The sequence below is a fragment of the Tribolium castaneum genome, chromosome 7, assembly GCF_031307605.1.
Source record: "Tribolium castaneum strain GA2 chromosome 7, icTriCast1.1, whole genome shotgun sequence".
NCBI lineage: Eukaryota > Metazoa > Arthropoda > Insecta > Coleoptera > Tenebrionidae > Tribolium > Tribolium castaneum.
The window spans coordinates 3775054-3792019 of record NC_087400.1 but is presented as its reverse complement, the minus strand read 5'-3'; the positions used below and the strand labels follow the sequence as shown (position 1 = coordinate 3792019).

The 16966-nt window shown below is 29.6% G+C and overlaps 2 protein-coding genes across 3 annotated transcripts in view; one reads left to right on the top strand and one right to left on the bottom strand.

The window, feature by feature from the left end:
- Window positions 1–12998, bottom strand: part of ss (spineless) — a 50835-nt gene extending 37837 nt beyond the window's left edge. Inside the window, exon 1 of one of the 2 annotated variants that reach the window (XM_015984356.2) lies at window positions 12595–12998. In XM_015984356.2, coding sequence (XP_015839842.1) covers window positions 12595–12848 — 254 coding nt within the window. In that variant the 5' untranslated portion in view covers window positions 12849–12998. The remainder of the gene's footprint in view (window positions 1–12594) is intronic. The other variant, XM_008200531.3, reaches the window with a different exon arrangement.
- On the top strand, window positions 5534–6298 carry LOC656326 (cytochrome b-c1 complex subunit Rieske, mitochondrial). The gene has a single exon (XM_962865.4). It carries the CDS (start codon window positions 5641–5643, stop codon window positions 6256–6258), a length of 618 nt encoding a protein of 205 aa, XP_967958.1. The 5' UTR covers window positions 5534–5640; the 3' UTR covers window positions 6259–6298.
- Window positions 12999–16966: the final 3968 nt, after the last annotated feature.

Here is a 16966-nt window from a genome sequence, read left to right as displayed (position 1 = left end):
TTAAATCTGGCGAAAAAAAAGACAAAAAATAATAATGTTAGTTAAACAAGAAATTTAAATAAAAAAGAAGAAGAAGACAAAAAAATTGAAAAAACTAAAAATTGAAAGAAGAAGAAAAAAATGTTTTGTTGGAAAAAAAACTAATGAAACTACAGACAAAAATACTGAAAAGAAAGAAGCAACAAGCAAAAAGATTTAAAAGAATTTTAAAAAAAGAAAAAAAAATTGAAAAATGAAGAGTATGGATGTGAATCTCGCGGAAGTAGATAAGAAAACAGAAAGAAAAAATAAGTTAAAAGAGAAGATGCGAAAAATTAAAAAACTAAAAAGTGAAAGAAGAAGAAAAAAATGTTTTGTTGGAAAAAAAAATTAATGAAACTACAGACGAAAAAACTGAAAAGAATGAAGCAACAAGCAAAAAGATTTAAAAGAATTGTAAAAAAAAATTTAAAAAATTGAAAAATGAAGAGTATGGATGTAAATTTCGCGAAAGTAGATAAGAAAACAGAAAGAAAAAATAAGTTAAAAGAGAAGATGCAAAAAATTAAAAAACTAAAAAGTGAAAGAAGAAGAAAAAAATGTTTTGTTAGAAAAAAAACTAATGAAACTACAGACGAAAAAACTGAAAAGAAAGAAGCAACAAGCAAAAAGAAATAAAAGAATTATAAAAAAAAATTAAGAAAATTGAAAAATGAAGAGTACGGATGTGAATTTCGCGGAAGTAGATAAGAAAACAGAAAGAAAAAGTAAGTTAAAAGAGAAGATGCGAAATAACAAAACAGAAGACAATTAATATGAATCTCACAGAGAAGGACGAAAAGAAATAAGATTAGTTAAGAAGGAAATTGAAAAAAAAATAAAGTAAAAGTAAAAATAATTAAAGAAAAACAAAAAAACAAAAATAAGAAGAAGATGAATTTGAATTTGTCAAAATAAGAAACGAAAAATGGGAATGTGTACTTAAGAAAATACTTAAAGAAAGAAAAAAGAAAAAAGTAAAAAAAATTAACAAATTATCAAACAAAAAAAAAAAGAAAAAAATGTTTGAATCTGAGAGAGAAAGAAAACAAAAATATTTTATTGGAAAAAAAAATTAGTTAAGACAGTAGTTTGTAAAAAAATTTGAAAACATTGAAAATTCTAAAGAAAAAGAAAATGATAGTTTTAAATCTGACAGATGAAGAAAAAAAATGTTAAAAAAAATATAAAAAAATCAGTAAAACAATTAATAAAAAAACAAAATTTTTGATATTTTTATGCCTTTACAACCCTCTATAGTTGTTAATAGTACAAAAAAGTCAATATGTTCGATTTTTAAAATTTTTATTTTTACAATTTTTACACATTTATCGAGCAATAACTATGGAACTACTAGAGATAATCCCATCAAGTTTACTATCGTTGGAAAGCTCTTTTAATTATCTATCGTTTTGAAAAAAATCATTCTTCTCCGGCTAATAGTTTTCTCAAAAATTGTAAATAAAGCAGCAAAAGCGAAAGTTCCAAGTCCAACACGGGACCCCGGAAATGCAAAACAATTGTCATGTCCTCACTGTTATTACCATATCACAAACAATTCCTCCATACGCACATTACTCTAACAAACAATCATCTGACATAATATTTCTGGGAATGCGAACCTTTACTTACACACATAATTCCATTGTGCATTTATACCAAGCCAAGTTAAAATTTTTGTCATTTCCTCAGAATATATAATTGCGCCTAATTGCATACAATTTAATTGGGGCGTAATTATTGCAATTATTAATTGGCCGAGTGGGACATATCTGGTCTGTGTCAGGCAGGTGTCGAACCAGACTGGCAGCTGATACCTTCCTCCTTAAATTAGGTAATTCGAGAAATCTATATTTCGACTCGATCGCATCCAGAGATAAATAATTGTCGCATCAAGAATTTGCATGCGCGCTGTGCAAGCTGCAGCAGCAAAAATTAATTAATTTCAAATAAGCGAGTATCTATGCGGTTTAAAGACCTCTCTCATTGCGGATTTATTCGCTTGTTAGGAGAGATAGTGCGAGGTGTTGCATATGCAATTGACTATTGTTGTGAGTTATCTCGGTGGATAATTTTATTTATTAGGTGAATTCACACTGATTGTGTGTGCTATTTGTCTGAGTGGTATTGATTCGCTTGGCTAATTAGCAGAAGGCGATTCACTTAACCATTTATCATCTTTAAACTGGTTCTTATCGCGAAGCCATCTAATTAAAATTGCGTTTTGTTGAATCGGGATTACACTTAATTTTATAATAAATTTCAAAGAAAACACGGCGCGAAAAATATTTTGTTTTTAAATTTTTTTTATGCAAAATTATCCAAGGAATCCAAATCTGTCATTCGTTTCGCGCTACAGTCATTTGTTTTTGAGTTACACCCTGTCAAAGTTATCAAAGTAGTTTTTAAGAGTCTCTTCTAAGAAATATTTTTTTAAATAATTTCATCACTTGATGCGTGAACAGTTGGCTAAGAATTGTGTAAAATTGCCCGGAGATCCCAGATATCTTATTCTTTTTTTGCCAACTTTACAAATTTTCAAGTTACAAGCTGTCAAACTTTAATACCGTCTGAAAGCAGATTTTAATTTTGGACATAACTTCTAATATTTTTTTTTTCAGAATAGTTTCAGATTGTTTTCATATACATATGTAAAATTGGCCCAAAAATATAAGTATCTAGTTTTTTTCGCGCAACAGTTATTTGTTTTTGGGTTATTGTTGTGTCTGTTTTACCAAATTTTTTAAACAATTTTGACACACGACAAATTTTTTTTGTTAGCGTTTTCTAATGTACAGTGGTTCAAAAAATGCGAATCTGTGTTTTTTTAACGCTAGAATCACTTATTCTCAAGCTATAAGAGGTTAAACCTAAAAATTTTCAGACTGCAGATTTTCTTGATTTTTTTGACGATTGTTAATCAATTAATTTTTTTGCAACTTTAACACTTGGTACCATGAACAATTGACATATTCTTATGTAATATTATATAGAAAATCTGAACATGTCATTGTTTTCTTACTGCACTAATTTGTTTTCAAGTTATAAGCCCAGAAGTAGTCAAAAAAAGATTTTGCCGAATTTAAGAAATTTTTCTAAAATTTTTTTGAATAATGTCGATGTTTCACGGCACTGATAATTGGCATACTCTTATGTATAATTGTCCAGAAAATCTAAATTTGTCATTCTTTCTACACTAAAATCACTTATTTCTGAATTACAGACTATTAAACCAATGCTTGTCAGAAAACAAGTTTTATTTCAAGTAAAACATTTCTTCAATTTTTTTTCTGATATGTATGTCTCACTGCTCTGATACTTAATATATTCTTGTGTAAAATTGTCCAAGAAATCCGAATTTGTCATAGTTGTCTTACTAAAAGCACTTACTCTTAAGTTACAGGGTGTCAAATCATAGCTTACCAAAAATCAGATTTTATCTAATTTTGGACATCATTTTCAACAATTTTTTTTAATGACTATGATAATGCAATCTCTTTATAGTTAACATATTCTTATGTAAAATTGTCTAAGGAATTCAAATCTGTCATTATTTTCTTCATAAAGTCACTTATATTTGAGTTAAAGCTGTCAAAACACAGTTGGGCAAAAATTATATATTATCTAATTTTGAACGGCATTTCGAACAAATTTTTCAATGATTTCAATTCTTTACACCATTAATGGTTGACATATTCTTACGTAAAATGGTCCAGAAAACCCAAATTTGTTAGTATCTTCTCACTAGAATCAGTTATTTGTGAGTTATAAGTTGTCAAACCTTAGCTTTCCAAAAATCAAATTTTTTCTCATTTTGACGTCTGTTTTAATTTTTTTTTAAAGACTGTGATACTTTCGCCCATCGATAGTTAACATATTCTTATGGAAAATTGTCTAAGGAATCCAAATCTGTCATTTTTTTCTTCATGAAATTACTTGTCTTTGAGTTAAAGCTGTCAAATCTCAGTTTGGCAAAAATCATATATTATTTAATTTTGAACGATATTTCGAACAAATTTTTTAATGATTTCATTTCTTTACACCATTAATGGTCGACATATTCTTAGGTAATATTGTCCAAAAAACCAAATTTGTTAGTGTATTCTCACTAGAATCACTTATTTGTGAATTACAAGCTGTCAAATCTTAGCTTTCCAAAAATCGAATTTTACCTCATTTTGATGTCTGTTCTAAAATTTTTTTTCAAGACTGTGATACTTTCGACCATCAATCGTTGACATATTCTTACGCAAAATTGTCCAGGAAATCCAAATCTGTTATTTTTTTCTTAATAAAGTCACTTATTTTTGAGTTAAAGCTGTCAAAACACAGTTTGGCAAAAATCATATATTATCTAATTTTGGACGATATTTCGAACAAATTTTTCAATGATTTCATTTCTTTACACCATTAATTGTTGACATATTCTTACGTAAAATTGTCCAAAAAATCCAAATTTGTTAGTATCTTCTTATTGGAATTACTTATTTGTGAGTTACAAGCTGTCAAATCTTAGCTTGTCAAAAATCAAATTTTATTTCATTTTGGTCGTCTGTTCCAAAATTTTTTTTTAAGACTGTGATACTTTCGCCTATCAATAGTTAACATATTCTTACCCAAAATTGTCCAAGAAATCCAAATCTGCCATTCTTTTCTTAATAAATTTACTTGTTTTTGAGTTAAAGCTGTCAAATCTTAGCTTTCCAAAAATTAAATTTTCTCTCATTTTGACGTCTGTTTCAACAATTATTTTTAAAGACTGTGATACTTTTGTTCATCGATAGTTAACATATTCTTACCCAAAATTGTCCAAGAAATCCAAATCTGTCATTCTTTTCTTAATAAATTTACTTGTTTTTGAGTTAAAGCTGTCAAATCTTAGCTTTCCAAAAATTAAATTTTTTCTCATTTTGACGTCTGTTTCAACAATTATTTTTAAAGACTGTGATACTTTTGTTCATCGATAGTTAACATATTCTTACCCAAAATTGTCCAAGAAATCCAAATCTGTCATTCTTTTCTTAATAAATTTACTTGTTTTTGAGTTAAAGCTGTCAAATCTTAGCTTTCCAAAAATTAAATTTTCTCTCATTTTGACGTCTGTTTCAACAATTATTTTTAAAGACTGTGATACTTTTGTCCATCGATAGTTAACATATTCTTACCCAAAATTGTCCAAGAAATCCAAATCTGTCATTCTTTTCTTAATAAATTTACTTGTTTTTGAGTTAAAGCTGTCAAATCTTAGCTTTCCAAAAAGTAAATTTTTTCTCATTTTGACGTCTGTTTCAACAATTATTTTTAAAGACTGTGATACTTTTGTCCATCGATAGTTAACATATTCTTACCCAAAATTGTCCAAGAAATCCAAATCTGTCATTCTTTTCTTAATAAATTTACTTGTTTTTGAGTTAAAGCTGTCAAATCTTAGCTTTCCAAAAATTAAATTTTCTCTCATTTTGACGTCTGTTTCAACAATTATTTTTAAAGACTGTGATACTTTTGTCTAAGCTAACCCACCCTTAGGTAAAATCACCCAAGGAATCCAAATCTGCCACTCCCACCTCGCTCCAACCCCTCGTCTCCAAGCCACAACCTGTCAAACCCCAACTTGTCAAAAAAATGTCACTCCTCCGTCGCATCATCTCCCGCTTCGCCCACACCGACATCCAGGTGCCCGACTTCACCCCCTACCGGCGCAACCCCAACCCCTGCTCGTCCTCCTCTTCCAGCGCCCCGTCGCGCCACCTGGTGCCCTACATGGTCTCCGGCACCGCCGTGACCGTCGCCCTCTACGGCGCCAAAGCGGAAGTCATCCGCTACGTGGAGTTCATGGCGGCCTCCGCCGACGTGCTCGCCCTCGCCAAGATCGAGATCAAGCTGGAGGACATCCCCGAGGGCAAGAACGCCACGTTCAAGTGGCGCGGCAAACCCCTGTTCATCAAACACCGCACTCCGGAGGAGATCCAGACGGAGCGGAGCGTCGACGTCGCGACGCTCCGGCACCCGGAGCACGACTCCGAGCGGGTCAAGGACCCGGCGTGGCTGGTGGTCATCGGGGTGTGCACCCATCTGGGGTGCGTGCCCATCGCCAACGCGGGCGACTGGGGAGGGTATTACTGCCCATGTCATGGGTCCCATTACGACTCCTCCGGGCGGATCCGGAAAGGGCCGGCGCCCACGAACCTGGAGGTGCCCGAGTACCATTTCCCAGACGCTGGGACGCTAATTGTTGGCTGATTGTTTATGGTTGGATAATAAAATTCGTTCTTTGATTGTGTGAGTTGGTTTAATGGGGGCTATATCAAGGGTAATAAAATTAGAAACGACGCATGAATCATGGAATTGTTAGTTCGATGCGTCGCCGGTTGGCGCTGTTGCGGGGGTGTGTCCCGATTGATCACTCCCTCGCCAAATCCGGGAGCGAATTCAAGGATTGTAGATAAATAACTAAGAAAAAAATTTATTTATTTTTATACATTCCCGCCTTGTTTTGTTGCTCTCTCATATTTTGTTGGGTCATTGGCTTTGATACCAACCCTACAAGCTTCAGCTGGATTATAGCAAATTTGTAGTTGAAATAACAAATTTGAGATTTAGTAACTCAAAAATCTGTGAGTGTAGCGTAAAAAGCGAGATAGATTCGAATTCTTTGGACAATTTTACGTAAGAATGTGTGACTTTTCGTTCGAAATCAATAAAAAAATTGCTTTAAGAAACGTCAAAAATTGGATAAAATCAGATCTTTAAGAATGTTGAGATTTAAAGCCTATAACTCAAAAATGAGTGATTTTAGCGTAAAAAAAAATACAAATTTGGATTTCTTGGACAATTTTACATAAGAAAATGTTAACCGTCACTTATTTCACGTATAGAAATTGCTAAAAAAAATTGTTATATGACGTGGTGTCGAAAATTTTATAAATTTTTTTTTTGGCAAGTAGTGATTTGACAGCCTATAATTCAAACAAAGATAATTTTATTAGAAAACTAATAACAGATTCGGATTCTTTGGACAATTCTACGTAAGAATGTGTCACTTATCGTTTGTCCTAAGTGTCGAAATCATAAAAAAAATTGCTTGACAGAACGTCAAAAATTGGATAAAATTAGCTCTTTAACAAGTTGAGATTTAAAGCCTATAACTCAAAAATGAGTAATTTTAGCGAGAAAATAATGACAGATTTGGATTCCCTGTACAATTTTACATAAGAAAATGTCAACTATCACTTACTTCACGTATAGAAATTGCTACAAAAAATTGTTATATGAAGTGATGTCCAAAATTTAATAAAATTTGTTTTTAGCAAGCTGTGATTTAACAGCCTACAATTTAAACATAGGTAATTCTATTAGAAAACTAATAACAGTTTCGGATTTCTTGGACAATTTTACGTAAGAATGTGTCACTTATCGTTCGTGCTAAGTGTCGAAATCATAAAAAAATTTCTTAAAGAAACGTCAAAAATTGGATAAAATTAGCTTTTTAACAAGTTGAGATTTGAAGCTTATAACTCAAAAATGAGTGATTTTTGTGAGAAAAAATTGACAAATTCAGATTCCTTGAACAATTTTACACAAGAAAATGTCAACTATCACTTATTTTAATCACAGAAGTCGCTACAAAAAATTGTTATGTGACGTGTTGTTCAAAATTTGATAAAATCTTTTTTTGACAAACTGTGATTTGACAGTCTATAATTCAAATATAGGCAATTTTATTAGAAAACTAATAACAGATTTAGATTTCTTAGACAATTTTACATAAGAACATGTCAATTTTTGGTAGTTTGAAGTAACGAAATATTAATGTAAACTATTTGAAGAAACGATCAAAATTCCATAGAATCTGCTTTAACACAACCTGAGATTTGACAACTTATAACTCAAAATTAAGTGATTTTAGTCAAAAACAAATGACAAACTTAGATTTTTCTGACAATTTTGCATAAGAATGTATCAATTATAGGTGAATTAAAGTATCGAAATCATAAAAAAAAATTGTAATAAGTAACGTCCAATCTGTAAAAATCTGTTTTTGGACAAGCTAAGGTTTGACAGCCTATAACTTAAAAACAAATGATTTCAGTAAGAAAATAATGTCAGATTTGGATTCTTTGAACAATTTTATGTAAAAATGTGTTTAATATTAGTGGTTTAAGATATTGATAATGTTGTAAAAAAAATTGAAAAAACGTTAAATTAAAATAAAATCTTTTTTTTACAAGCTTTGGTTTAACAGTCTGTAACTCGGAAACGAATAATTTTATTGAGAAAAAAATGACAGATTTGGATTTCCTGAACAATTTTACATAAGAAAATGCTAAGTATAGACAGTAGTCGTGTGTCAAAATTTAAAAAAATCGGTAAGACAGAAGCGATGTTTAAAAATTGACTACAATCTGTTTTATGATAATTCTGAGATTTGACAAAACAAATAACTGTAACGCAAAAAAAAACAAAATACTCGAGATTCTTGAACAATTTTACATAAGAATGAGTCAATGATCAGTGTGACAATCGTTTTAAAATAAATAATATAGTCGTTAGAATAAACGTCAAGACTACGATTATTATCTTCACAATTTTTTTTTCAAAGTTTCTGAGATAATTTTGGAAAAGTTAGTCTTCTCCAACGAAAATGAACCGCAAAATTTAAATATACAAGAATTATTTTGGTTCAAATAATCGTTTCAAAAATATAGCACAGTGTATTTGTGATAAAATTTTAAAAATTTTCAATTTTTTGAATAATATTTTTCAACAATTCTTTAAAATCAAACAAGAACTAGTAATCCCAATGTAAAATGACCCGCAGAATCCAAATCTGCAAAAATTAAGCAAGTCCCAATACACATTCCAAAAATATGAGCAAATGTTTAGATGATATAAAAAATCCATAATTTCTTCATTTTTTTGGCAATTATTTTGACACAATTGTCCAAAATTCACCAAAAAGTAGTGACCCAATGTAAAATAAACCGGGGAATCCAAATCTGCAAAAATTATTTAGATCCAAAGCCACGTACCAAAAATATAGCCAAAAATAATCGAATTCAAGAAAAATTAGAGATGAAAACAATCGATCAGACAACAACTCAAATATCTTCAAAGTTTTCCAACAAATTTTTGAAAAAAATACACCGTTCGATGCACAAATCCATTGCGACCCCAAATCAGCAAAAACCACCCCAACCGTCCCCACCCCAGCGTCTCAAACGCCGAAAAACCGCCCCCAGTGCAAAAAATTCGATCGCTTCTCTGCGCATTCTCACGGTTAGCGCCATTTAACATTCCATCGATTGCAGACAATAATCTCGCTACTGTATCATTAGAATCGGCTCCGAACAGCTCGTTTAAAATGCGAATTTTTCCCGAAAAAAAAAAAACACGTTACATTATTATTTCGTTCGCTCTCTCCATATTCATAATTAGCCCTAAAAAATTCTTATCAGATAAGAGTTGCTGCGCCCATGAGAGGGGAATTATTCGTCGAGGGTAGCTTGATATATAACAGTCATTCCACAAAAATAAAATATTTTTATGACACTTGCTTATGGAAATTGAACCAAACATGCGAAACGACCGATTTGATAAATTTAAATTATTTACCTCCCTTTTTTATTCAACTTTCAACGGCTTTTTCCCCAATAAGAATAATAAAAAGTAACAAAAAATTGATCAAAAACACTCAAAAAATCATACCGGGTGAATCAAAAATTATTCCACTTTCAAAAAAATTCTACAGAGTTAGTCAATAATTACACCACCCACCATAAAAATGATACAGGGTGAGTCACAAATTGATCCACCCACAGGGCGAGTCACGATTAAGTTGTACAGGGTGTTTCAAAAATTTCGCACCATACCGGGTGGGGCACATTTGTTGCTCCCGTCCGGCGAACGCTAACAACAGGTCGCCAGCACTGCAATTTGCCTCTAATTACTCGTAATAATATGTAGAAAATAATGAGTGAGGAAACAGCAAAACAAGCGTGTAATTTCGTTCGTCAATAGTCGAATTTTTTGAAAATTTTTCAAAAGGAAAAAATCTAGATCGCGCAAATTACCTATAATTACGCAAAAAAGTCCTAAGTATTATGAGGGTTATTAGTGTTGGTGAAAAAGTGTGTATGTGTCAGGCTGTCCAACCGAATTTTGTAATATACTTATATTAAGTCGGTTAATTGACTAGATCTCGAAATAAGAAATTGCGTGATGCGTGATACTACCTGTAGGTAAAGAGCTATATCTATTTACGTTTACGTGTTGTGACGTAGCTGCTTAGGCGTGTGTGGACACCATTATAAACAATAAACGGCCTTGAGACTTGATTTTGCAAAATTCGGCCAACATATGACGTGACGGATTTCAGTTTTTTACTTTTTTTTAATAAATAATACGATATACCGTTTCATTTTTAATAAAACTGTTTTGAATTACAAATTTCATTAGAGGGGTTTTACATTTAAATTATTCCAATTGACGAGGAAAAATGAAATGTCAAATGATTAGTAAGAAAAAAATATATAGTGGTTTGTGACAGCGAAAAGTTGAGGTTAGATCGCTTGCCGTCGCTCGAAGAAGTACTTTATAGAACTGTAATATCAGTTTCAAAATGCTCAAAACTGATATATTCATGCAATTTGTAACAGACTTTATTTCTACAATTTTTGTTTTTTTTTTGCTTTTATTTCATTCTGAGCAAAAATCATAATTTTTGGGCAAAAATACATGTTACCACAAATTATACTTCAAAAATAGTTTATTTGTAAAAAAATATAAAAAACAGATATAATAAAATAATGACAAATATTTTGGACACATATGATATTTGTTTAAAAAAAATGTTATATAGTGTGAAGGAAGTTAACAAAAAAAAAAAAAGAAAATAAGTTAAAAAATTGAGTGCAACAAAAAATGACATACCGACGCTTCACAGCAATTTGTGACGGATAGTACATTTATCATCACTCGATTTTTTCTTTTATTTTTATTTTGTTTAATTGTTCTTCCAATGAAATTAGAAAAAAATGAACACGACTTTTGAGAAAAATCAGAATTTTTTTTAAGTATACTTATAGTTTATTCTAAATTGCTGTGTATTTAAAAATTGTATATAACTTTAAAAACCACACCAATTATGGACACATATTATCTGTACTTATAAAATAGTTAAGAGATAGTTTACGCGTTGTAACAAAAGTATGAAAAAAAACTAAAAAACAGAATGCAATAAAAATGATATATTGACGCTTCACAGCAATTTGTAACAGATTTTACATCTGTTATAACTTGTTTTCTTGTTTTATTTTTATTTCATTTGATTGTCCTTTAACTAAAAATAGCGAAACAGGTTTTGAACAAAGGAAAACAAAAAATATCAAAAAAATCTTTTGTATTGTTTGTTCCAAATTGCTGGTATTTAGTAAATACGTTTTCATAACTATTCACAAAAGATTTTACTTAAAAATTCTTAAAAACGTAATTTTAGACAGAAATAATGTAAAATAAACAAAAAATTAACAATAATACAAAATTTGTAGAGAAATTATAAAAAAAGAATATTAAAAACTAAAAAAATTACAGACTCACATCAATAGTTTGGAACAGATTCTACTCGTAATCCTAAAATTTTTGAATATTTGATTGTGACTTTATTTGCGAAACAAAAAAATCAAAATAGAAATAACAATAATTGAAGTAGATAAAGTATAATAAGATAATAAATAATAAATGAACTGTTAGAGCTTTGTAAAATTGTAATGATTTGTGACCAATTACAATGATAGTAATTTATCGTGCATAATAATGACATATGATTATTAATTTACAAAATATCCAAAAATAAATACACTTTCCCCCGTTCGAATTTTTTTCTTTCAAAAAGTTACTTAGCTTATTATCAATTTGTAACAGATTTTATGTATGTTATAACTTGTTTTTTGAAGAAAAAAAGCGAAATAAATTTATAATAAAATAAGCAGAATTTTGTTATAAATAAAAATAGAATATAGAATTTGTAAAAACAATAACAAAAAAAGAAAAAATAAACTTGAAAAGTAGAGTAATGAAATATGTAGATATGATATATTAACGGTCTACTTCACTTGTTATCACTTATTTATAACAAAAAATAACGAAATAGATTTTATACAAGAAGAAAAAAAATCAAAATTTTGTTATAGATGCTTTTGACAGTTTTTAATCAAATTTAGAAGAGCAAATCAACTTTTTGTAACGAATTTTACTTAAAAACGCATAGTCTTAGACAGAGACAATGCGAAAAATGAAAAAAATAACAGTTATATAGGATTTGTAAAGAGAATAACACAAAAGAGAAAAATAAACTAAAAAAGTAGAGAGTAGCGAAATGAAGCTATATCAACGATTCACCACAATTCTGAACAGATTTTACTTACAATAGTAAAACTTTTGAATACTTGATCCTTTTTTTTGAAGAAATCAAAAAATAACAATTCCACTTTCCCCAACGTTTTTTTTTTTGAAAATTTTACTTACATTTGGTCTCAAATAAAACACTCACTTTGAACCCACCCCACTTTGCACTCTCACCTTTTGCCGTTCCGTCGGCGCCTCTTGGTGGCGTACACCGTCCCCAGCTGGTTCATGACGGTGGTGGTGGTGGTGCCGCCGCCGCCGCCGCCGCCAAGCGCCGCCTCACCTCCGAACGCGCTTCCAGGCGTCGGGAGCGTCGTCACACATTGGCCTTGCACGGTGGCGGTGGAGACGGTGAATTCCGTGGTGGTGGTGGCACTTGGGGGCGATCTGGAGAAGAGCTGGCACTCGCGAGGACCCGAACTGAACATGCACCACGAGGAGACTACCTAGACGGCAGAGGCGATGCGGACGGGACCGCCCAGTTGATGGGGCGCTGTGACGTCACATCATGGCCGACGGGTGGGGGTGGCGAAGGGGGTGGGGAGAAAAAGGTAGATTCGGGTGAAAAACGGTGGAAAAAACAGAAATTTATACGAAAAAACATTGAAATTTGGCTCAAAAATGAACCAGAAATGGTAAAATTTAAAAAAAAACTGGAAAAAATCAACCAGGAAAAAACATGGCATACAAAAAAATCGTAAAATAGTTTGGTGAAAAGAATATATAGTAAAAAATATATAGAAAAAAGAAAAATTATGAATAAAAGTAAACAAATTGGTAATTAAAATAGATAATTAATATAATTCTTTAAAAAAACCCTAAAAATATCTCAAAATGTGACAAAAATACTACTCAATAAGCAAAAACCATGAGAGAAAAAAACAAAAAAAATGTAATCTTTTGGTGACGAAAATATAGTGAAAAAATATTGCAAAAAATGCAATAGTGCATACAAAAAATTTATTTTAGTTACAAAGTAAAAAACAAAAAAAAATAATTCAAAAGATACAAGATAAAAAAAATTAGAAATTAAACCTTTGAAAAGTAGCTCAAAATGTTCCACAAAAGTTAAAATGTAAATTAAAACTAAAAAAACAACCAACACATAAGAAATCTGTGGGAAACACAAGATAAAAAAACAAAAAATTAAATATTTTGGTTAAGAAATTATACCTAGTAAAAAAATACAGAAAAAAAAATAGGCACAATCAATTTCCTTCGTTAAAAAGTAAAAATTAATTAAAAATACTTGTGCGTACTAATTGATAAAAACAAAAGAAATATATTCAAAAAAAATAGATAAGAAGAAATTAATTAAATTAAAATGTAAAAAAATAAAATGCAAAATAAAACTAAAAAACACATGAGAAAGTTGTGGAAAACGTGTAAATACGAGTATGCACATTGTATAAAAAGAAAATAAAACATAAAAATGTAAAAAGAATAACTTAAAAAAAATCAGAAAATAAAACATTTAAAAAATTACTCTAAATATCACAATATAGAATCAAACTAAAGAGGTACTAAAAAAACAAAAAAAAATCATGTAAGAAAGCGATAAAAGACGTAAAAGTATAAAATACAAAAAAAACACAAAAAAAATAATATTTTGATAAAAGAAAATATCTATAGAAGACAAAGTATAAAAAAATCAAATTTAAAAAATCAAAAATAGCAAATAAAATAAGTAATTAAATCTACAAAAAAAATTATAAAAATAAATGAACATTTACACCAGTTTTTCGAAAAAAAAATAGCACTCTTTGTCTGAAATTGTTTATAAAATTGTAAACTGATGTAATTTTAAACATAATTTTTGCAAAGTTTGATGCAGGAAGATAAAAAATTGTACAAACGATTTTGTTTTGTTAAAATCAAAAAATTAAGAAACTGGAAAAATACAACTGAAAAAATTAATACTCAACTAAAAAACATGTGAAAAAAAAAGAAAAAAAAGAAACCAAAATATACAGTAAGTATTTTAGTAAAGAAAAATATAGAAAACAATAAAACAGAAGAAAAGGAAAAACAAAAAACAAAAAATTGTAGATAGTAAATAAGAAAAAAATTAAACATACATTAAAAGATTTAGAGAAGAAGTTAACAAAACAAAAATAAAACAATTAGATGCCTTTTTTATTCGTTATATATTTAAATATAATAAAAAAGAAAAAGAAAAAGTGGTAACAGAAATAAAATCTATTAGAAATAGCTGTGAAATGTTTGTTTATTTTCTTTTTTTATTCTTATTCACAAATAAATTAAATAGTTTTGTACTATAAAGACCTACAAATAATGTGCGTCCAAAATTGCAGTAGATAACACATACATTCGATTTTTCAAAAACTTTTTTATTTTGCTTTATTTCTCTCTAAAAGTTAAAAATACTTCGATTCTTCTCAAATATTTGTTAATAAAAACAACAAAACAAAAATTAATCATAAAAACGAAACAATTTGGAAAAGAAATAAAAAAATATGATAATTACTAATTTCAAAAACTGAAAATTGATTAAAACTACAGTAAAATCGAACTACAATTTCAGTAGACTATACCTAATATGTACACCCGACTATTTTGAAAATGACACGACATGACATTTTAAAAATAACAGAGTGTACCTATGTTCAATCATAGTGTTATAATTGTAATTAAAAATAATGTATTTATCAGAAACTGTTAATAATTCAAATAATTGTAATTGAAACTAATTAAAATATTCGTCTAGTTTTTCTTTCCCAATCTCAAGTCTTCCCTTATCTCCCCTCATCAATCGTAAAAAATCGTTACAAGTCCTTCCCTGTTGTTAATTAAGTCCTGTCCACGGCCTAATTCGATAATAACAATCGTCAAGGTGGCTTCGTTTCATGTCTTCGAATCGTTAAATTTCCTCAAACGGCAGCATCGATAAAAAATTCGTTAAAAATAATTCAACATAAGCCTTAATGTCACCTTGTAACAAGCGCGCAATTATCCCAAAAAGGAAGTTTGGTCGCGATGTTATCGCAAAATGTAAAACAACTCCTCGTATGCATATAAATGTATTAATATGCAATTTATGATCGAGAGATAAGTGGGCCGAAAATTGGAAATTTTTCGCATGATTTTTCAATTTTAATATTCTGTTATCATTATCACACATGGAATGAAATATTGTGTTTTGTGGAGGAAATAAAAAATTGTAGCGTGTTTTAATATCAAATGCTTGCTAATCGAGGGACTAGGTCAGAAAAATGTGCACGCATGTAACCCGAGACGATGAATATAAAAATAGACATTTAGCCTGGAAAAATAATTTTAAAAAAAATTGTTTTTGAAGCAATTTTTAGCAAATTTGGTACACAATTGTACCATACTATAGACCACTTGTGTGCAAAATTTGAAACCAATCGGACGATATTTGCCCGAGTTATTAATTAATTCCCGAACGAAAAACCCGCAAGACCACTAAATAAATGACCTGGCAATATAATTTTTTTCTCAAGTTACACTAATCTGATTTTAACAAAAATTTGTACGTTTATGGGCTAAAGTCTTGGTTAACCGCTTACCAAGTTCGGTTAGAATCGGTTAATATTTGTCTGAGTTATTGCGCAAATAAGTAAAACAAATAAATAAATTGGCACACAAATTAAAAAATTATTTCTGACAATACCGTGCGAGCAAAGTAATTGAAATTTAGCGTCCTAAAGTCCCAAAGCTTAATAAAACTCGCCAATTTTTTTCATTAAAATTTTGTATTGTTTGCTTAAGTTATAAATAAAATGGTCGAATGTTGTAATTTTGTGAAATATCCATGATTTAACCAACGGTTTGGAAAATTGTTTCGTAACGTCTTAATACTTAATACTTTTTAGTAAAATTTAATTATGAATTTTAAAACAACAATATGTTAACAATAAATGTCCAAAGTTTGATTAATGTGACTGTAATAAATTCAGAATTAATAAAAAAAGTATTGGAAAACTAACATATACGTATTAGAAAAAGTACAGCTATGGAGAAATATTTTTTCTAAGATTAGCTTTAAAACGATTTTATTCAAATTTGCTGAACTAGTGGTCCAAAGTGTCTTAAACAAATATCCAAAATTGCAATAAAGTTGGGCAATATTTGTCTAAGAAATAGACCAAAATAGCTTAGGGCTTCAAATTCGTTAAGAAAAACAACAAAATTGTGTTCAAGAATTATTTCAAGCAAAACCATTTGACTGATTTTCATAAAACTTGGCACACATATGGCCCAGTGTATCTACAATAGTTGTGAAAAATTTAAATAAAATCGAAAAAAAAATACGTGAGTTAGAAAAAAAAAACCGACGGAAATAATCTAGGAAACAATAGTTGCAATTGTTTTTGAAATAATTGACAAACAAAAATATTGAAATTTGGTATATAAAAGGCTCAAAAGATTTTAAATAATGTAACTGAATTTCGAAAAAATTGGACAATAATTATCCGGAAAATTTAATAAAAGAAAGGACGCTAGAAATTTGAAAAAAAATTAATAAGTTTGAGTTTTTAAATTATTTCAAGAGTAACCACTA

What these genes read in the sequence shown, in the direction of transcription:
- LOC656326 (XM_962865.4), top strand. Translation starts at nt 5,641, where the DNA reads ATGTCACTCCTCCGTCGCATCATCTCCCGCTTCGCCCACACCGACATC.